The sequence below is a fragment of the Meleagris gallopavo genome, chromosome 5, assembly GCF_905368555.1.
Source record: "Meleagris gallopavo chromosome 5, MGAL_WU_HG_1.1, whole genome shotgun sequence".
In the NCBI taxonomy this organism is placed as follows: Eukaryota; Metazoa; Chordata; class Aves; order Galliformes; family Phasianidae; genus Meleagris; species Meleagris gallopavo.
In genome coordinates this window covers 12313469-12335987 of record NC_139408.1, presented here as the reverse complement: position 1 = coordinate 12335987, position 22519 = coordinate 12313469, and the positions used below count along the sequence as shown (strand labels likewise).

At 41.0% G+C, this 22519-nt stretch overlaps 1 protein-coding gene across 1 annotated transcript in view; it reads right to left on the bottom strand.

The window, feature by feature from the left end:
- Positions 1 to 22519, bottom strand: part of PTPRJ (protein tyrosine phosphatase receptor type J) — a 71149-nt gene that overhangs the window by 7773 nt on the left and 40857 nt on the right. The window contains exons 2-18 of the mRNA XM_085224270.1: positions 20897 to 20915; positions 19387 to 19539; positions 17549 to 17815; positions 16712 to 16978; positions 15890 to 16156; positions 15358 to 15624; positions 14518 to 14784; positions 13106 to 13372; positions 11759 to 12025; positions 10284 to 10550; positions 8978 to 9265; positions 7357 to 7491; positions 4342 to 4546; positions 4110 to 4228; positions 3458 to 3545; positions 2453 to 2494; positions 1473 to 1560 (exon numbers count right to left, since the gene is read on the bottom strand). Of these exons, the coding sequence (XP_085080396.1) occupies positions 1473 to 1560; positions 2453 to 2494; positions 3458 to 3545; positions 4110 to 4228; positions 4342 to 4546; positions 7357 to 7491; positions 8978 to 9265; positions 10284 to 10550; positions 11759 to 12025; positions 13106 to 13372; positions 14518 to 14784; positions 15358 to 15624; positions 15890 to 16156; positions 16712 to 16978; positions 17549 to 17815; positions 19387 to 19539; positions 20897 to 20915 (3273 nt within the window). The remainder of the gene's footprint in view (positions 1 to 1472; positions 1561 to 2452; positions 2495 to 3457; positions 3546 to 4109; positions 4229 to 4341; positions 4547 to 7356; positions 7492 to 8977; positions 9266 to 10283; positions 10551 to 11758; positions 12026 to 13105; positions 13373 to 14517; positions 14785 to 15357; positions 15625 to 15889; positions 16157 to 16711; positions 16979 to 17548; positions 17816 to 19386; positions 19540 to 20896; positions 20916 to 22519) is intronic.

Below are 22519 nucleotides of genomic sequence, written 5' to 3'. Positions count from 1 at the left end.
GCAGGAGGGTGGCAGCAGCAAATAAGAAATTAATACAGAATATGGGAGTAATAGCATGTTTAAAGCCCAAAAATGGACATTAAGAACCCAGTAATAGTTTTGTAAAAATACACAACACCAGCATTAACTCATTCTAACCCCAAGGCAAAGAACCATTTGCATCATACCATGCATCATACCATGCATGAGGTATGAAAGCATTACAGGGAGAAAGGGAGCAAGTTACATTATGAAAGGACTGAGGAAGAAAGCAAAATCTGAGAGAAGAGCAGGGTGGAGCAGCAGCCTACAAGATACAATGAAAGGGACAGAATTTCATCTGAAAAAGGGAGAATGGTAGTTTCAAGGGAGGAGAAAAGACTGTAACAGAGAGGAGAAAAATATGTAACAGAAGACTTGAGAACATAAAATCCTTCAGTGACAATACAGACAGTTGGTTACTGCCTTTTGCATTTCGTAGCAATTGAGCTATCTTCATAGAAAAGGTGCTACAGCCCTTGGACCATCTTTGTGGCCCTCCTCTGAACCCTCTTCAAAAGCTCCACACCCTTCCTGTGTGACCTGGATGCAGTACTCCAGCTGCGGCCTCACAAGGACAGGGGAGAGGGAGACAATCACCTCCCTCACCTTACTGGCCATCCCTCTCCTGATGGGATCCATGGTACCATTGGCCTTCCAGGCTGCAAGTGCACGCTGCTGGCTCATGTCAAGTCTGTCAACAACCAAGACCCCTAAGTCCTTCTTGTCAGGGCTGCTCTCAAAGAGTTCTTCTCCCAGTTTGCATACGTATCTGGGATTACCTCGACCCAAGTGCAAAATCTTGCACTTAGCTTTGCTGAACCTCACTAGGTTCACAAGGGTCCAACTTTCGAGTTCATCAAGGCCCCTCTGGATGGCATCCCTTCTTTCTGCTGTATCAACCACATTGCTTAGCTTGGTGTTGTCAGCAAACTTGCTGAGGGTGCACTCTACCATCTACGTTACCAATAAAGATTGTGCATATTATTATGATTATTATCTACTTCAATTTATTATCTGCAGTCTGTAAGTCACATATAATGCATTAAAGAAGCCTGTTATTAGTGAAAGATGAGTCTTGTACAGAAAAAAAGCCAACAACGATGAAATAAAGTGGAGAGAAGTTAAATGGCATTCCCAGAGTGCAAACATCAGTAATGCGACTAGGGCAAGGACTTTGGAGATCTTAGCTCTACCAAGAGCTTCGAGCAACAGGCCATGCTATAACTCAGAGGCAGATTTAATGGTTCGGGATGTGAAGTATTTATCATGCACTTCAACTAAACTTAGAGCTGAATCAAGTAAGGGAACGCTATGCATGCAGCTGAATGATGTCTATAACAAGGGTCCCTTCTTCTCTTCCCCTTCAGTAAACATCACACACACTACAAAGGAAAGCTAATTTGCTTCCCAAAAATATTAGCCAAGAAGCTCTCCCCAGTGAGGACACACACCTCATACTCTTCAGCAAAACCACAGTTGGAGTCTGCTTGCTGCTTCTTAAAGTAGGACTCAAAGTTCTCTACTTTAATCATTTTTGATCTGAAATGAGAAAAGTCTTGTATTGGTGACTGATTCTAAGTAAATAAGTCATGAATCCAGTGAATGTATTACAAAAATGGTTTACTTACTTCTTTATTCTTCAGGGGAGAGCAGGGCAGGGAAAGAAAAAAGGTTGATTAGACACATGCAGTTGTATATTTCAGTATGCGATTCTAAGAACAAAGGCAGGACTGTTAGTAGCGCCCACCAAACTGCATTTAGAGGAGACAGGATATAAAGGCAGAGCATTTAAATGATCGGTTCCAGCCGAGGAGAAAATGTGCATCCTTCAGGAAAAGGATATGATAGAAGGTGTCAGTCAGCTATGTCTGCATTCCCCTTCCATCAGATTGGCCTCATTCTCTGGCGTATTTTATTTTTACTATCAAAGTTACACTGGTGAAACTTCACGGGATGCTCAGGGTAGGTCTTTTCATAAAATAAATAGATGCATGAACCAATAACCTTGTTCAATTGCACTGCCTGTGATTTTCAATATGTTGTGGTTACCCTCCCATGGCCAGCTACTACTGTTACACATCATCTGAAGCTTAAAGTAGCCATAAACTAAAGGAAAGTATGGGACACAGTGCAAATTTTTGCTTATAAGCCCTTTATCAACAGCTTGGACTGTTTTGTTTTCTCAGTGTGTTCAGAAATTTGTGTTTCATAAAAACATTCTACTTTTCAAAACTATATGGGGTATTTGTGTAACTAATGCTGATTCATGAAGCAAGCATTAAGTATTATCCATTTGATTATTTTTAATCCGCAGGCTTAAGTCAGGTTTCATGCAAAATCACACATGAAACTGCACAGAAAACAAGCATTGGGGTACACAGAAGGTTTTGCATGTATCACTTGAGTTCAAAAAACATTTGAAAAGACTTACTTAATTGGAGAAAAAGACACTTCAGTATTTCTTTTATCTTTCCTATGAGAAGAAAAAAAACACAACATGCTCATGGAAGAATTTAAAGGAAAGCATATGAGATTTCTGATGATATATTTCAAGTGCCTGCTCAGAACTGTGTATTGTAAGGCATCTCACTCTGCACAAAATACTCGTAAGGCAAACCTTACACCTGCTGTGAAATTAAAATACCTTATAATTCTTTCACCAATGGTTTACAGTGGAACTGTATCTTTCTACTGGAACCAGAGCAAAACCTGAACACAAAGCACTGTTTTGCTGAAAGAAGTGCACTCAAGGGATCTGCATCATAACCATCTCTCTGGAACCACTACTCCTCCCAGAACCCCTAACATTAGTGTTCAGCAGTGATGTGCCAGTTGTACTGAAGGTGAAAAAAAATACACGTGCCATAGCTGCTGGACACAGGGAAACCCTGTCATAACAGCAACTATGTACAGAAACTAAGAAAAAATGGTCTAAAGACCCTACAGGTAACTCTTTAGAAGGCATGCATCACACAGTCAGCAGCAGGAAAAAGCCTCTGTAGAATCTAGGAGACCAGTTCGAACCTTAAGACAACTAATCAGCTTTTGGAAACTCCAGAATTAGAAGCTCAAGCATCAAGCAAAGAAGCAATTAAGAAGAGCCGTTACTGAATATTTTCAAATAAAACCACCTGTGATACAATTATATACGTCTGTTAGCACAACAATCTGATGTTTGCTCACTTCTAACTTCAAAAGCATGCACAAGTTCTCAAGAGCTAAACAAATCTGCTCTCAACTCATTAGACGTAACTATAAATTGAACAAAGTCACTGATCTAATTTGATGCAAAAACTCTGATCTGTAACAAAAAAAAGATTTTAAATTGAATGTACTTTAAATGGTGAAAGCAGATAAAAGCAGATTTTTTTTTTAAGATACAGAAATGACGTACTGATACTCCTCAACACAGCAAACAAAATAATGAACACTTTACCTTCTCCTCCTCCAGAATATGTAACCCCCTATAGCAACTACAGCCAATAGAGCTAAGAGGCATCCAATAACGGCTCCAGCAATAACACCTTGTAAAAGAGAACAACCATTACTCATCACTTATTTCCCTTTTTGACAGTGCTCTAAATCAATCAACACACTATAAGAGAATCAGCAAGTGACAAAAAACACTCTGCTCTACTAGGAACTTCTTCGCTGTGTCCTTTGGCAGTACCAGTATTGAAAGCTCATTAAAAACAATAACACAAAATTGATAAATTAATAAAAAAAATAAGCCAAACGATCGGTGTTTGTGTTCTAATACACCCACTTGTAATTTAACAGAATTGTTAGAAAAATAGACGCTATTTGTTTTTGTACTTAAGTCACACAGTGTCATCCAATCACTTTTTGCATGCCATAAGTAGCACAGGTTTTGGTTACTTCCATACTGGAAGTCATATATAGAAAGAAAGAAGCCACTAGCAGGACTAGTTAATATGATTTTACTGAGCAGTGACACTGCAAAACTAGAAAGGAACAGTCCAACACAGACACATCAATTGGTGTTTTGCAATCACGAAACCTATTGTAATTAAGCAATCTCCAAACACAGTGCACACATAGAACTGCCAATCCTACATTAATTATACCTGGATCCTGGGGTAATGAAACCACCTCGGAACACGGAGAAAACGACACATAACTTTGTTCTCCTATAATTTTGTTGGCCACAGTAAAGTTTATGTTAGTGAAACCTGCAACGCTTGCCCTGTTAATAAGGGAGAAAAAAATAACACATACATGACATGGTTTTAATAGCCATAGGCAAGATCTATGATTTCTTCATTATCTTCTTGCTTTCAACAGCAGCAAGATAAATACCTGTATGAATGAAGAGGAATCAATGGTCCATTTTCATAGCCATACATGGTGTTTCCCTTGCCTATGTCAACAATGTTTTGCCCGTTCTGAGAACTGAAAGATGTCGTGTCCTCTATGTCTATGACATATGTCACATAGGTGGCTGTCATCTTCTGCTTGAAATCGTTGTATGTGTAGCTCAAATCAGACTTTGAAGGCCAACAACCTTCAGGAAAAAAAAGGATATAAGTGGTACACAACACCCACTATTTTTGTGACCATCAGCACAGTTGAGAATATGTCACATTAACCACAATTTTGATTGCTCCACAAGTACTGTCTGAAACAAAAAACTGAGGGCAACACACAGCCTCAGAAATTCCTTCTGCTGCAATGCAATTTGCTTGACTACCTTTCCCTACTTTCTGGTCCATTCATTTAATCTCCTTTTGGTTTTACTCCTCCCATGCACAGTAGAGCTTCTCTGTTAGTGATGGATTCTGGTATTTGTGGACAACTTCTGCTACACACGTCAGTCATGTCCATACCCTCTCAAATAAATATCAAATGTAGAGAATACTCCACAAACAAGGAAAAGGACAGAAAAAGAGCAATTTGAGCTTGATAACATCATGCTGCTCAAACAGTGCCAAGTTGTTTAATTCAGGATGATGATAAACTTGTCCTGGCCTCTACTATCTTGCTGTGTCTGACATAAAGTCTTTTCGTCTAAACCCTGAGAAACAAAGGAGTTTTATGTTTTCTCTTGCCACAGAGACAGACTGGATAAAACAATCAGTGAACAAACCAGTTTCTCTTCAGAAAGACTCAGAAAAACAGGATAATGTAATCAAACAGCGATCAACAGAATACCAGTTGCAGAACAGCCATTACTTTGTGCAATGTCTGCTGTTAAAAGACGAACCCCAGAAATTTGAGGCAGATTCTATAGCTGGGATATGTGATGTAAGTGATGACAACACAGCTCAAACTACCAGTTGTCTGACAACTCAAGAGTAAACAAAATGACTAAAAATATTCCAAGTGCTATGAAGAAACATCTTCCCCACATAATTGAAGTTCGCTTACATTACTTTCTGTTGATTGCCTTTACAAAGCTAAAGCTCCTTTAGAAGCAGATACAGCATTGAATTCATCCTTAAAAAGGAGAAGTTGTAAAGGGGTTCTGAAAGATTACAAAGTGAAGAAGCCAAGTTTTCTACCATTGCATAGATAAAATTTGATCTGATATCCACTGCAAGCAATAGCAAAGCTCCTAGTAATCGTTGCTGTGTAAGAACAACACACAACATAGCTCTCTGAAAGCACTAATTTTTTCACAGTAAAAGCAACTGAGATTGGAATTAACTTAGTTGCCTAGAAATGAATATTCAGTATTCATCCTAAATAGTTCTGATGTCCTGTCTGGTCCCTAGTTCCATTCCAAAAGGATGTACACAGTCCCTAGTTTCTTTCCAAAAGGACGTACATCCCAATTTATATCTGCATTTCTCTGTGAGTGTCTTGGTTATCACCCTAGGGTATCTCACCCATCTTTTGCTTATACAAAAGAATAAAGTAATAGTCCCCTCTATTTATCCTAAAGGTAATGATGTCTGCTTTGAGACAGGGAAACACAATTCAAATGCATTAATACTATCCAAACACCATAAAGTTGAAGTGACGTTTGGCCTTAAGGACGTTTTCTTCTCCTACCAAAGCACTGATTAGATTCCATAAACATGCAGGATCTTTCTTCCCTAATTCTCTCAAACAAATCTTCAAATTCCACTTACTTGAATTCTTTACAGTCAAAACCACACAGAATAATATACTGAATCTCATCAAGACTAAAGACTGGTTGAAAGTACAAGCAGAGTTATCACTGTGTATAAGACATTGACATTCAAATCAGCAACTCCAAGGCAGCTAAGTCACATCTGAAAAAAATAGGAATTTTCTGTACTCTCATACTATGGATAGCTGGGCATTTCTTGGACATATATTGTATGGAAAACCACAAAGAAAGACCTACAAATCGCTGCATGATGAATTTCCGTTGTTAAAACAAAGGATAAGCAGGAATATCACAATCTACTTGGGGAAAAGTTATCTACACCAGCTGTGCTATTCCTCCAACGTGCAGTAAGAAATGAAGAGATCAACCAGAACCTACGCTGTAAAGTTATGTTCCTTTATTTTATGATTTCTCTTAGACTTTCACCAATTAGAGAAGCTTTGATGCTTTAAAGTTGTGATTTTTATAGACAACTATCTAGCTTTCCCTACAAGTAAGCTGACAATGTTACTCAAGCCTTCCACCTGCATCCAATCTTTCTCAGTTAAAGTGTTTTAAGTCAAAAGGAAAACTCTCTCTCCCTATAAGCAGGGAAAAAAAAAAACAAAACAACACCAAACCACATTTTGAAACTGCTTATATTATTCATTCTGAAAATTATTTTCTTGGGGAAAAGGATTCCACACAGTCTTGTGGCAGCAACAGCACAGTGGTAATACTTAAGAGTCTCATCTATAAGGACAACTTAGGCTGAAAATAAGGCTGAGTGAAAACAGTGGCTTTCTGAAAACAAGGAATGATCTTACTTCCCTCAAACAAGGTACTTACCTCATCATTTTTGAAAGATGATTGAAAACACTAGAGTCTTTCATTCTCTCCATTTAACATATACATAAGGATATAAGGAAAAAGCCTCTTTACAGTGAGGGTGGTGAGGCACAGGAACAGGTTGCCTGGAGATGTGGTTGATGCCCCAACTCTGAAGACATTCAAGGCAAGGCTGAATCGAGCCCTGGGCAACCTGATCTAAGTGGGGGTCCTCTCCTGTCCATTGCAGGAGAGTTGGACTAGATGGCCCTCAGATGTCCCTTCCAACTCTAAGGATTCTGTGATTCTATGAAAATCTACCTTAAAGTTTAAAACATAGGATATTCATTACAGTAAATTTTTTGTCCTGATAAAATGCTGTCTGATAAAGTTATTTCACGCAGCTGGGAGACAATATTAGAACAACTTACCTTCTGCTTCAGTTATGATCATTACTGCATAAGCTTTTAATGGTCCATTCACTGACTCAAAATCAGGAAACTCAACAGACAGTGAGTTGTGACTGACTGCTTTGACTACAGGAGCTTCGTGTGGAACGGGTGGATCTATAAACAGACAAATATGCATATTCTTCGTACTTCAATGACAGATAAAGATAAGTTTTTCGAACAAGAAAATGTTGCTATAATGACATTGTTCATAGCATGCATATTTATAATAGAATCATTAAGGTTGGAAAAGACTGCTAAGATCATCAACCCTAACCATTCATGTAACTACCAAATCCATCACTAAACTAAGGCCTGCACTGCAATGTTCAAACATTTCTTAAACACCTCGAAGGACAGCAACTCCTCACTTCCCTTGGAAGGCTGTTCCAAAGTCTAACCACCCTTTCCATTGAGGAATTCTTCCTGATACCAAACCTAAACCTCTCCTGACACATCTTGAGGCTGTTTCTGTGAATCCTATTACCTGTCATCTAAGAAAAGTGACCGACATCCTCCTCACTGCAGCCCTCTTTCTTCTCCATGACTAAACTGCACCATTTCCTCCAAATGTCTTGTTTTCAAATTAGTCCACTCTCCAGATTTGTTGTTCTTTACTGAATGTATTCCAGCAACTCTTGTTCTGAGGGGCTCCAAAGCCAAGCACAGTATTCAAGATGCAAACTCACCAGTCTCTCTGTACTCAGCACAGTCACTACTCTGGTCCTGCTGACCATGCTGTTTTTGGCACAGGCATGTATGCTATCAGCCTTCTGAGCCACCTGGGCATACTACTACTCACATGCTATGTATTGCCCAGCTCCTCCAGGTCTTTTCTGCTTGTCAGCCTTCCAGCTACTCCTCTGTAAGACTGTACTGCTGCACAGGGTTGTCGTGATGAAACTGCAGCAGCCAGTACTTAGCCTTATTGAAGGCCATGTAACTGAATGCGGTCCCTCAATCTAATCTATCCAGATCCATCTGCAAAGCCTTTCTACCTGCCCAACTGACAACTTACCACAGATGTACTTGATCTCATCAAGATCATCTACATAAAAATTACAAAATTACAAAAAACTAGCCCTCATACTGAGACCTAGGGAACACAACTTGTGATCAGTCATTAACAGGATTCACATTCACAATGACCTTCCAGGACTGGCGATCCAGTCTACTTTTTACCCAGCAGACAGTGCATCCACCCAAGCCATGCACAGACAGATTTTCCAGGAGAACACTGTGAGAAATGGTATCAAATGCTTTGGAAAAGTCCAAGTAAACAACATCCACATCATTTCCCTTGTCCACTGTGCAGGTCATCTTATCACAGAAGGTGATCAGGAGCTGTCTTTCATAAACTCATACTGACTGGGTTATTATGACCTTGTTATCCTATACATGCCATGCTATGGTAATTGAGACGATCTGCTTCATGAATTTCCCTGGTCATCACCCCTTATTTGTGCATGAGATAGACTTGGCATTAATGTAGTACTTTTATCAATAAATGGATATGCTGATATATCAAGTTTCTTCTTCTGCAATAGCAAAGTTAATACTTTTGTCCTCTAAATATCTTCCGTTATCTGATCCTCATGCTTACCTGTAATGCTTGTATTACATATTATCTGCACTGGAAGACTTGTTAAACCTTCTGAAACAGTTGTAATATTAACAGTATAGGTTTTGTAATAATCTAAAGGTTGTGTTTTGAAGCTTTCTTCCGAGCCTTCGCTCCCACAGAATTGACTCTGTTGATTTTTTGTCCAAGTGTCATTAAATATTTCGATATCAAAGCCAGAATAGCCGCCATAAGGACAGTCCCACTTCAGCGTTAGGTGAGACATATTAGCCACTGCTTCACACTGAAATGAACTCACTGAGGAAGGAACTGGGAAAAAAAAAGAAGTAAGAAATCAAGTACAGTGGCAAAGAAAAATTAGTCTGTTTATAAGCTCTTCTGTGTATAAGAATTTGTAAAACATTGGTATTCCTTCCTAGTTCTAAACAGAGGAAGCTATCACCTACAGAAAAACAGTGAGGAAGAGGTGTGTTTAGCACACTGTAAATACACAGACCCCTTCTGCATTAACTCCTCTGCAGATTAATTTACTGAGAAAAATGAGGTAGTATAGCTGTTCGTCAAAGTCAGCAAAGCTTTCAAATACTGTTCAACTACTGAACAAGAATATTCTTAGACTTGTAGACAAATGCTAACTCCGTGTATAATTACATAAAATGGTTAGTGGCCAACAAATAAAAAAAATAGTCTTCATTATTCATAGCACCCTCCGAGATTTACAGATAGCTCTTACAAAAATTTCAGCTGGTCATCTATCATTTGCAGCTCCAGAAATGGATAAACATGCATACAAACAAAAGAACACGTGGTCAAAGGATGCAGATGTGCTATCATATAAAGGAAATGCTACAGGTGGCCTTACTGGATAGGTAGATTAGAGTGCTAGGAACCCTGTACATGTGGAAAGTGACTGTAGAGCAGATAAATGATGAAAGAGGAAATAACAGTGAATCAAAAGAACATGCTTAAGAGACTAAAAAGAACCACAATTGACTCCTCAAAACAGCTCAAGAAAAAAGGAAGAGGGAGACCAAGAAGGGAGTTACAGCAGGAGCAGCAGCACTTTAGCCACTTCCCAAACAATACACTCTGTGTGGGAGCCCTTCAAAATAAGAACCTGAGGCCCTCACTCACAAGGAAGAGAAGGTAAAAACACATCCCACAAAATTCCTACCCACACAAATATCTGACAGCAGGCAGGCAATATGCAGCACCTGTGCCTGTAACAATATCTCAGAGCTCATGCAGGTAGGCAGAATACAGGCAGAGCTGCTGCACAACAAAACACAATCCACCAGCAACACAATTGCAAGAAACAGCCACTTACTTGTATTTTGGCTTATGGATGCTCTTCCTCCTTCCGTCCGATTATCAGCCGCTATTGCGAAGACCGTGAAATTGTAAGAGGTCCCAGGGATTAAATTGGTTACAATGCTTTCAGTGACTATTGACATCGTCTTGTTAATTACGCTCTCATGTGCAACCTCTATCCTGTACGTGTAGGAGGCTGACGCTGTGTCATTCACCGTCCAGGTTAAGTTTACAGAAGTCATAGCAACATATTCTGCCTTGAGATTAAGCACTGAGCTGGGTTCTGGGAAAGGCAAGACAACAATCCATCAATTGCAACAATATCAGCTCACAAATAAAAGAGGAAAAACAGACACACCGCTACATCACTTTCTTCACATCACTCATCAATCAGAGTGCAGGAGAACCAGAGGTTCTTGGAGGCTTTGCCATCAACAGGTTTGTAAAGGAAACTGTGGAAGAGGCATCTTGAGTGGGATTCATCTCCTTCCTGCATTCAGAAGCAAGAGCAACCATGACTATTGTGCCTGTACTCCCAGTTTCCCTTGGGAATGCAGAGAGGTGGGCAGGAAGGAGACAATGGTGCAGGGGAATGGGGCAAAAATAGTGCATCTCAGCACAGCTAACGGTAAAAAAAAGTGATTAATTATCACTGGAAGACAAATGGGAGTGAGGACCTAGGAACCATTCTCCTTTTTCCACTGCTCAAGGCCCCACACTCACTCCAACAGCACAAAGAACATCTCCAAGAACCCCTCTGCAGCTTTTTTTTCTCCACCCATCTCCAAACCAAGGTAATCAGTCACTATGGACAGGCAAATCAGGAGAGACAGACCTTTGGGTAACAACTGGAAAGACAGGAGCACACACACATGTACGTTTCAGGAGAACAGGAATGACAAGAAGAGCACATGTTGCTACTGAAATACAGCATGGTCATTAACCAGGTTGCACTACAGCCTCACAGACCAGCTCCAGAACAGTCCCCCCTGCAGCACATATGAAGACTTAAAATACACAGCACTGCCAGCTAACAGCTAGGCAGTTCTCCCTCACTTCCCCACTCCAGATTCCCAGCAGACATGGGCCCCAAAATAACAGAAGACCCCCAGATGCACTCTGTTTTGTACATGAGAGCTTTAAAAATACAGGTCTGAATTCCATATGTTCTCAGAAGTGAAGGCAGTGAAAGTGCCTAAACAAATCCCAAGCAGAAAAGGAAGTTCCTCAGGAAGAGTCCCTTCTATGTGTCACAGGTATTGTTAAGAAATTGTATCACTTCCTGTTTATCTGAAAAAGTTGCTTAAGGTTGTCATAAGAATCAGGGTTATCCTTATAACATACACATACCTCCAACTGTAAGCAGTCTGTGTGCAGCACTTGTGCCAGCAAAGATACTGCACTTCACCCCTTAGAGAGTTAAGCAGAGCCCTGTGCTGCACAGCAAAACACAGTCCACCAGAAACACATCTGCAAGAAACTGTCACTTACTTGTATACAGGCTTATGGATGCTCCTTCTCCTTCCGTCTCACCATCAGCTGCTACTGCAAAGACTGTGAAAGCGTATGGCGTCCCAGGAGTTAACCCAGTAATTTCAGTTTCTGTGATATCTGATGTCTCATTGTTAATGGAGAGCCCATTTCTAACCTCTATTCTGTATCTGTAGGAGTTTGAAGCTGTGTCATTCACCATCCAGCTTAAGTTGACAGAAGTCACACCAACATACTCTGCCTTGACATCAACCACCTTGCTGGGCTCTGGGAAAGGCAAAACAAAAATCCATCAACCTGCAACAATATCTACTCACAAACAATACGGGAAAGACACAGACACACCACTACTACATTTTCTTCACATCACTCATCAATCAGAGTGCAGGAGCACCACAGCAACAGTACCACAGGTTCCTGGAGGGCAGGAAGGAGACAATGGTGCAGGGGAATGGGGCAAAAATAGTACATCTCAGCACAGCTAACGGTAAAAAAAAATGATTAATTATGACTGGAAGACAAATGGGAGTGAGGACCTAGGAACCATTCTCCTTTTTCCACTGCTCAAGGCCCCACACTCACTCCAACAGCACAAAGAACATCTCCAAGAACCCCTCTGCAGCATCTTTTTCTCCACCCATCTCCAAACCAAGGTAATCAGTCACTATGGACAGGCAAATCAGGAGAGACAGACCTTTGGGTAACAACTGGAAAGACAGGAGCACACACACGTGTACGTTTCAGGAGAACAGGAATGACAAGAAGAGCACATGTTGCTACTGAAATACAGCATGGTCATTAACCAGGTTGCACTACAGCCTCACAGACCAGCTCCAGAACAGTCCCCCCTACAGCACATATGAAGTCTTAAAATACACAGCACTGCCAGCTAACAGGATGGACAAGACAATTCTCCTAAGCCAGTGCTGCCCAAAGTGCACTTCCCCACTCCAGATTCTCAGCAGACATGGGCCCCAAAATAACGGAAGACCCCCAGATGCACTCTGTTTTGTATGTGAGAGCATTAAATATACAGGTCTGAAGCCTGCATGCTCTACGAATTGAACTCAACTTCACTTCCCAAATTTTGGAGGGATTGGTCCTTGGAAAAATTGTTTGTTGCAGGCAATAGCAACAAATTCAAATAACACGATCTGGGTTATGCTTCTTCTTCTGCTCTCTTATAGCCCACGCTTGATAGATAGACTGCAATAGGTTCCAGAATGAAAATATCATCTCTGCTCACACCAGCACTGAATTGCAAGCCTTACACAGGTATGCAGAGCCCTGTGATGTACAGCAAAACACAGTCCACCAGAAACACATCCGCAAGAAACTGTCACTTACTTGTACACAGGCTTATGGATGTTCCTTCTCCTTCCGTCTCACCATCAGCTGCTACTGCAAAGACTGTAAAAGTGTACGGTGTCCCAGGGGTTAACCCAGTAATTTCAGTTTCTGTGATATCTGATGTCTCATTGTTAATGGAGAGCCCATTTCTAACCTCTATTCTGTAGCTGTAGGAGGTTGAAGCTGTGTCATTCACTGTCCAGGTTAAGTTGACAGAAGTCACACCAACATACTCTGCCCTGAGACCAAATACTGATGTAGGTTCTAGGAAAGGCATGAAAATAAACTGTCAAGACAGAGAAACACAGAGAAAAGCCACAACTATATTCACCTATTCCACATAGATTGAGCATTAAATGTAGCTAAGAAGCACTTCTAAGGTACTGATGCCCTGCTACAGACATGCTGGGACATCTCTGTAACGGCCACAGGAATTTTAGAAGAGATACTCTCTATTTCGTGTCACATGCTAGAATATATTTTTCCACAATGGCTTCCCAGATATAGAAATAGAAATCTGGGAACAAAGCAGAATACTGCATGGCCTTCATGTGTTAGCTCAGAACTGTGCCCACATTTGTTTGAATCTGAGCTTCTCAGCTAGCCTGTCCACAAGACTAACAGAAGGAAACAGGTTCCTTGGATGTGTGAAACAGCTCTGCCATTCAGGGTGTCAGTGTCTGAAAGTTTAATTGAACATTAACATTAGGCAGACAAGACAAGTTAGAGCAGCTTAAACAAGCTCCTCTAACCAGAAGCAACTCTAGAACGCAGTCCCCCTTGTTATTTTGTATTGATTTAGTGTGTTCCCTTGCCACTAATTTGTATGGACGTTGTCTGCTCCCTTTCCATACTGGAGCTAAAATGCAAGAAAGCTCTTCTCCCATCTGCCCTTCTGATTTGGAAGAAAGGTGCCACAGCACAAAGCAACAGAAGTGGCAGTACACTTGATAATGTGATTGTAGACACTGTCCCAGCCCACGGGAATCCCAGGCCATGGGCTGTGCAGACAGCTCAAAACAACCTTAAAGAACAGAAGTCTCTCTTGCACACCACAGCCTATGACAAAACCCTATGACAATCTGCTCCAAGAAGCACTGCAGGGAGCCAGCTCAGCCCTAAACTCCAGACAAGGTCATGCTGCTGTAGCAACTAGACTCCTACATACCTCATCAGTTAGGGTGTTCAAGACTAACTGCTCTACAGGCATCTCTCATAGAAGCTGAGCCCTTTATCTTTTTAACAGACTGTTTGACATTCATGTTCACAAGAACCTGAAGCAAAGCAACACAGCAATGAGAAACAGTACAAAGCTGAAAAAAAAAAGAAAAAAAAACAAGGAAAAAAAGCAGTACTCTGTTACAAACTGTTTCTTAACCTGCAGTTGAGAGGCACTAATGGTTTCTTACTTGTAGAGAGCCTTGTGAATGCTCCTTCTCCTTCTGTATGATTATCAGCTGCTACTGCAAAGACCTTAAAACTGTACAATGTCCCAGGCATTAATCCAGTAATCTCAGCCATCGTGACATTCGATGTCAGGCTGTCATTAAAAGAGACACTTGTAACCTCTATCCTATACGTGTAGGAGGCTGACGCTGTGTCATTCACCATCCAGGTTAAGTTGACAGAAGTCACACCAACATACTCTGCCTTGAGATCAAGCACCGCACTGGGTTCTGGGAAAGACAAGGCAACAATCCATCAAACTGCAAGAGCATCTGCTCACAAAAAGGACAGAAAAAAAAAAAACAAACAACATGGACATGCCACTAATTCACTTCCTTTGCATCCATTGTCAATAAGAGTGCAGGAACACCAGAGGCTCGTGGAGTTTTGCCATAAATGGGCTTGTAAGGGAAAACTGAAATAAAAGTAATTCTGAGTGGGATTCATCTTCACTTGGCATTCCAAAGAAAGAGCACATATCACAACAGTGCCAGCACTGCCAGGATTTCTTTTGGAGATGTAGAGAGGATGGTATGAAAGAGACGAGGGCTGAGAAGAATATATAGAAGAAATACAATTAAAATGAGCAAGCTACAAAACCAAAATCAGATCAGGGCAATGTTTCTCTGCACTCTAACATCCCATGTCTTGCAAATAGCCTGCACTGGGCTCCAGGATCGATACATCACCTCTGCCCACACCAGCACTGAATTACAAGCCTTACACAGGCATGCAGAGCCCTGTGATGTACAGCAAAACACAGTCCACCACCAGAAACGTGACTGTAAGAAACTGTCACTTACTTGTATACAGGCTTATGGATGCTCCTTCTCCTTCCGTCTCACCATCAGCTGCTACTGCAAAGACTGTAAAAGTGTACGGTGTCCCAGGGGTTAACCCAGTAATTTCAGTTTCTGTGATATCTGATGTCTCATTGTTGATTGAGGGCCCATTTCTAACCTCTATTCTGTATCTGTAGGAGGCTGATGCTGTGTCATTCACTGTCCAGGTTAAGTTGACAGAAGTCACACCAACATACTCTGCCTTGACATCAAGCACCGCACTGGGCTCTGTGAATGGCAAGACAACAAACTGTCAAGATAAAGAAATACAGAGAGAAAAATTGCCAGTCACATTCCCTTATTCCACACTGACTGTGCATTAATTGTAGCCATACAACATTTCAATAACACCAACCTATTTTTTTTTCTAGCTCCAGGAAGAAAGCATCATTGCAATGAAACATTGTTACATGAGAAACCAAATGTTAAAAGCTGAGCTGTTTAAAATAGACTGCAAGTTATTTGGAACTGAAAGTGACCAATAGTTCCTTACTTGTATACAGGTTTAATGACAATCCTTCTTCTTCAGTTGTACTGTTGACTGGTGTTGCAAATACTTTGAAGTTATAGGATGTTCCAGGAATTAACCCAGTGATTTCAATTTTGTTGATATTTGACATTTCGTTGCTAATGGAATTAGCATTCCTAACCTCTATCCTGTACGTGTACAGAGTCAAAGCTGTGTCATTCACAGTCCAGGTTAGGTTGACAGAAGTCACACCAACATACTCAGCCTTGAGATCAAGCACCGGACTGGGCTCTGGGAAAGACAAGACAGCATTCCATCAACCTGCAAGAATACCCACTCAAAAACAACAACAAAAAAAAAAAAAATCAAGAAAAAAAAAGCCACAGACACACCACAACTTCACTTTCTTCACATCACTTCTCACTAAGAGTGCATAAGCACCACAGCAACAGCACCAGAGGCTCCTGGTGGATTTGCCATCAAAGGGCTTGCAAGAGAAAAGTGAGAAAGAGACATCTTGAGTGGGAACTCATCAATCTCCTGCATTCAGAATCAACAGCATACTTGACCACTGTGCCAGCACTCGGATTTCAGGGAGTGATAGGTCCTTGGGAAAATTCTGCTTTGCATGCACCAGACAAATTCAAACACCATCCGGGTTGTGCTTCTTCTGCACTCTAAAAGCCCACACTCGGGAAGATCACTCACAAAATGCTGCAGGAGAAAAAATATCCCCTCTGCACACACCAATGATGAATTAGAAGCCTCATTCAGGTAGGCAGAGCCCTATGCTGCACAGCAAATCACAGACCACCAGAAACACAACTGTGAGAAACAACCACTTACTTGTATAGAGGCTTATGGATGTTCCTTCTCCTTCTGTATGATTATCAGCTGCTACTGCAAAGACCTTAAAATTGTACAATGTCCCAGGCATTAATCCAGTAATCTCAGCCATCGTGACATTCGATGTCAGGCTGTCATTAAAAGAGACACTTGTAACCTCTATCCTATACGTGTAGGAGGCTGACGCTGTGTCATTCACCATCCAGGTTAAGTTGACAGAAGTCACACCAACATACTCTGCCTTGAGATCAAGCACCGCACTGGGCTCTGGGAAAGACAAGGCAACAATCCATCAAACTGCAAGAGCATCTGCCCACAAAAAGGACAGAAAAAAAAAAAAATAACCAACATGGACATGCCACTAATTCACTTTCTTTACATCCATTGTCAATAAGAGTGCAGGAACACCAGAGGCTCGTGGAGTTTTGCCATAAATGGGCTTGTAAAGGAAAACTGAAATAAAAGTAATTCTGAGTGGGATTCATCTTCACTTGGCATTCCAAAGAAAGAGCACATATCACAACAGTGCCAGCACTGCCAGGATTTCTTTTGGAGATGTAGAGAGGATGGTATGAAAGAGACGAGGGCTGAGAAGAACATATAGAAGAAATACAATTAAAATGAGCAAGCTACAAACCAAAATCAGATCAGGGCAATGTTTCTCTGCACTCTAACATCCCATGTCTTGCAAATAGCCTGCATTGGGCTCCAGGATCAATACATCACCTCTGCCCACACCAGCACTGAATTACAAGCCTTACACAGGCATGCAGAGCCCTGTGATGTACAGCAAAACACAGTCCACCAGAAACACATCCGCAAGAAACTGTCACTTACTTGTATACAGGCTTATGGATGTTCCTTCTCCTTCCGTCTCACCATCAGCTGCTACTGCAAAGACTGTGAAAGTGTACGGCGTCCCAGGGGTTAACCCAGTAATTTCAGTTTCTGTGTTATTTGATGTCTCATTGTTGATGGAGGGCCCATTTCTAACCTCTATTCTGTATCTGTAGGAGTTTGAAGCTGTGTCATTCACTGTCCAGGTTAAGTTGACAGAAGTTACACCAACATACTCTGCCTTGACATCAAGCACCGCACTGGGCTCTGTGAATGGCAAGACAACAATCCATCAAACTGTATCTGCTCACAAACAGAACAGGAAGAGTATCTGCTCACAAACAATGCAGGAAAGACACAGACACACCACTACTTCACTTTCTTCACATCACTCATCAATCAGAGTGCAGGAGCACCACAGCAACAGAGGTTCCTGGGGCTTTGCCATCAATGGGCTTGTAAGCAGAAAATGTGGAAGGGGCATCTTGACTGGGATTCATCTCCTTCCTGCATTCAGAAGCAAGAGCAACCATGACTATTGTGCCTGTACTCCCAGTTTCCCTTGGGAATGCAGAGAGGTGGGCAGGAAAAAGACAATGGTGCAGGGGAATGGGGCAAAGGCGGTGCATTTCAGCACAGCTAAAGATAAGGAAGATCAATTACTGCTGGAAGAAAAACAGAAGGACCTAGGAATTCTCCTTCTTTTCTATTGCTCACACATGCATGCAGGGCGCTGTGCTGCGCAGCAAAACTCATTCCACCAGAAACACGTCTGCAATATATTGTCACTTACACGTTTTGGATGTTCCTTCTCCTTCTGTCTGACCATCAGCCTCTACAGCAAAGACTGTGGAACTCTACAACATCCCAGGAATTAGCCTGGTAATTTTGGCTTTGGTGATAGTTAACATTTCATACCTAATGGAGGCACTGTTTCTAAGTTTTATTCTGTATGTGTAGGGGTTTGTAGCTGTGATATTCAAATATAAGTTGACAGAATTCACACCAACATATTCTGCCTCGAGACCAAGTACTGGGCTGGTCTCTGGGAAAGGCAAGACAATAATCCATAGCTGTGAACAGAAGAACATCTGCTCACAGCGATGTGTAGTGCTCCTCCTCCTGCTATCTTATTGATAGAGCTTTGTCTTTCCCTTGGCTAATTGCTATTCTGATCAAGCTGCTCTTGTATGTCGTATAGCACACTTACTAGCTCTATGATCTACTCTTTTTGCTCCAATTCCTGAAGTTTCACCTCAAGCATTAAAGCAGTGTTGGTGCAGCAGTGACGTCTTTCATGTGTCAGGTGTTAACTTCATGCAAACTGGTGAGAAAGATTGGACCATGCAGCCTGTTATGTTTTCCTAACCTGGCTATCTCAAAGGGACCTTCAAGCTGCAACATTCACAGATCTCTCCTCTAGATTCTAGTAGGTTATTTCAGCTGTACTCTGTCATACATATATATTTCAAATTTGTAAGTCACTGTACATTTGAACTACTGCAGCTGTACTGCAAAAATCCAATATTTTTACACATATTTTTACATAATACATAATACTACATTCCCATAATAGTCAGGGGAAGGAACTCAGTTCTAACAGTGATCAAACTATTTCAAGACCATGCTACAATCACAGTGTTACATTACACTTTCAGTTAGCTGTGTAAATACTTTTCTTTGTCTCATTCTCTACTCCAGCAAAACACTTGGATCCATTTCCAGACATGATCTTTGCACTCTGGATAAAAGTTTGGACTAAAATTGCTAACATAGCATAAAAACACAAAAAACCTTGAAGGATAATTCACATCCCACCAACGTTCCAAATCACTTACGTGCTACACTGTTCTGATCACTCGTTGCCCTGCCAGATAGTGACACATCCTCTGATAATCTCCTGTTCCCACTTGTGGCATTCACTGATAATTCATCATTACTACTGGTTCCCATTTCTTCAGTTATGTTTTTCAAGCTACAGTTGTCAGTGCCTAAAAGGTAAAAAACATGAAAGGCAATAAATATCTTTACAAATTTTCTGGGTTCCCCATGAGCAAAATACAGTCACTAATAGATATCCTGCAGAGACCCAACATCACCTCCTTTTTCCCAGTTTGTTTCTATGTTTCCTGGTTTCACCAGTTTTAACTTTTGTCAATTTGTATTAGATTAAAAAAAAAAAAAGCCACGTTATTTCAGGCATTTACTAACGCAACTCATAGACTGAATGAAGGCTACCCATGATCTGCTTTTTATTTCAGTGCAGTTTTGATGGAAAATAATCAAATGAACTTACAGGCATATTCCACGTGTGCATTTTTCTCACGTATCACATACAGCTAACTGCTTTGCTTAACCTGGCATAGTGATTTGGTCTCTTTTCCTCAGTATATGAGAAAATAAAGAGATGTGGTATTCACACACTGTCTTCCCACATGGCAGAGATATGAGACAGCTACAGAAAACCTTAGGCTGACATAGTGCAGCCCAGTGAGTGAGGAGAGTTGATTCAGCTACACAGAAGAATTACTATCTTAGTTGAACCTGAAATATTGTTACATGAGCAACACACATTGCGAACAAGTTCAGGAAAGGTGGCCATGAACAACAGGATTCTTGGTGTGGAAGTAGAGGAAAACAAACAGAATCATAATTTCTGTATTTATTTGGAACTGATACAGACACGGATTCACATAAAAAGTGAAAGCAAAGGAAGCAGTACAGGCCAGACTCACAATTCCTTCAGAACCATACATATTCTCTTAAAGTAGTGTAAAAGGTGAGTTTATCCCTCTCAGTTTAGTTTGGCCCTAAAACTTAAAGGCCAACTCATTTAAGTCTGACATTCAATATCAAGGTAGATCTCACCTACCAGTACTTTGGGAGATTTTTGACATGTGAAATGCTGTCATTCTGACAAGTACAGCAGTTGTTACACTCCAAAAATTCCTCAAAGCAACATTTTGGGAGTCTTTTTTTTTTTTTTTTTCCTTTTGCTCTGGGGTGGTGGTTTCTTTTGCTTTGTTTTTATGTGTTTTCCCATCTTTCTACTCACGCTAAATCTGTAGTTGATTTTACCAGAACTCTTTACAACTGAAAAGCAACGGAATTAAAATGCTTTTTTAAAAACTATTAGGTATTAAATTGCACTGCTGGAGCTATTGTCACTAAAAAGAAGTGAGTGCACACTTTTGAATGCTACTTCTAAAAATTATTTTCAGCAGCTTTTTATTTACTTGCTGATACTGCTTTATTTTTCTTACAGGAAAACATAGCAGAAGTTACATACGAACATGTATGTGTGTGTGTATATATATATGAGTAACAAAACGACAGAATGATACTTACAGGCAGTTGTACATCTGACCTGGAAAACAAAAACAAATAATAGAAATTAAAATTTCAGAGCTACTAAAAAATCCATTAACATCCAACAGTACCAAAAATACACCCATCTATCACAGAGAAAAAGCGAATGTGATGGTAAAATGTCAGTTTCTCTGTTTCATTTCCTCTCAACAGAGCAGAGTTTATTTTGTCAAAAAAAATCTATCTTGCAGTGAATACAGTGGCTGTTTTGCACGTAGACATTTAAAAATCAAAGCCAGATCTTAGTGAAGAGAGATTTTGTCAGTAGCCTCCACATCATCCCACCAAAAAGAGATAAGTGACAATTAGAGGGCCTTTTTTCTTCGCAGAGATTTTTCTCTGATCCTATTGTAGCAAAAACATTATTATTGCTTCTCACAAAACAATATTTTTGCATTATCTGAAAAACCCCTCTCAGTGAAGTCCAAGTTCAAAACTCGCTGTATATGTTCTGAATACTAGCTTATAGGTGTGTACATATAAATAAAACATCAGTAGTTTTCAATTAACTGCAACCTGGAACTATCCCTAGTGACAGAGGCGCAAGAATTCTGCTTCGAAAATGCTTTTTGGTCTCCCAACTTCATGCTTTTGGTCCCAAATAAGCCATTTCCCTTCCTGTTAACCCCCACAAACTGGTCTGTTAACTGCTCTTCACCTCCCTCCAGGTGGCAGCACAAAATGCTTGTAAGGAGTGAAATAAAAGGTCTGAAGGCACTTGGAAGGAAAACTGATTCCTGAAACTCTCACAGCAAGCTGACACCAACTGACTGCAGCAGTCACTTCTGTCACACAACAAACAGGAGATTACTGAAGCAACTGTATCAGGGATTAAATACAACTATTCACCTTGCAAACATATTCACAAAAAGGCAAAGAAAAGCAGGAAGAGATACGTATCCCAAGAACAGGCAGCGTGGTGCTGAGGACCAGCAGATTGCATTTCCCTCATGCCAGGAAGGTTTGCAGGCACGGAGGGTTTCTGTCTTTCAGTATTGTGGCGTGGGCAACCAGAAGCTGTCTGCATTCCCAACTGCTCTCACGTTGTCTGCAGAAGGGCTGGTCCTTTGACTGGTCCTCGTAACACACTGCCCCTAGAAAATCCAATTTAGCTTTATGCTGGACAGTGCATTACTCACTCAAAGCACCAAGGCTGCTGATTGCAAAAGCTGAAGTGCTTATCTGAAGTGCTTCCAGTTTTGAACCATCTTCTGTTCACTTAGACTGGGCTGCTACCACCCAGCAATGCGATGGGCAAGCAAAGGTCCCAAGAAAACTGCTCCTGGTGAACCTGCTTCAGGTGGTGGGAGAAGGTTTGGCTATTCTCCAGGGTGTCCCTCACTCTCAGTCATTCTGTTTCTGCAGTTCCATGAGCTAACCCAAAACAAGCAGCTACATCACAATAAGACAATGTAAATTTAGAGCAGCAAATCAGACACCTCTCAGCCCTGTGCTGCCACAACCAGCTCCATCAGCAGTGGCTCCTGGCATCAGGGTCTCAAAAGGTTAAAAGATGTAATGGCATCTTGTTCTTTCTGTAAGAGGCTACAAATAGCACTCTACAAAGATGAGGTAGACCAGCTGATTAGAAGCAGCACAACA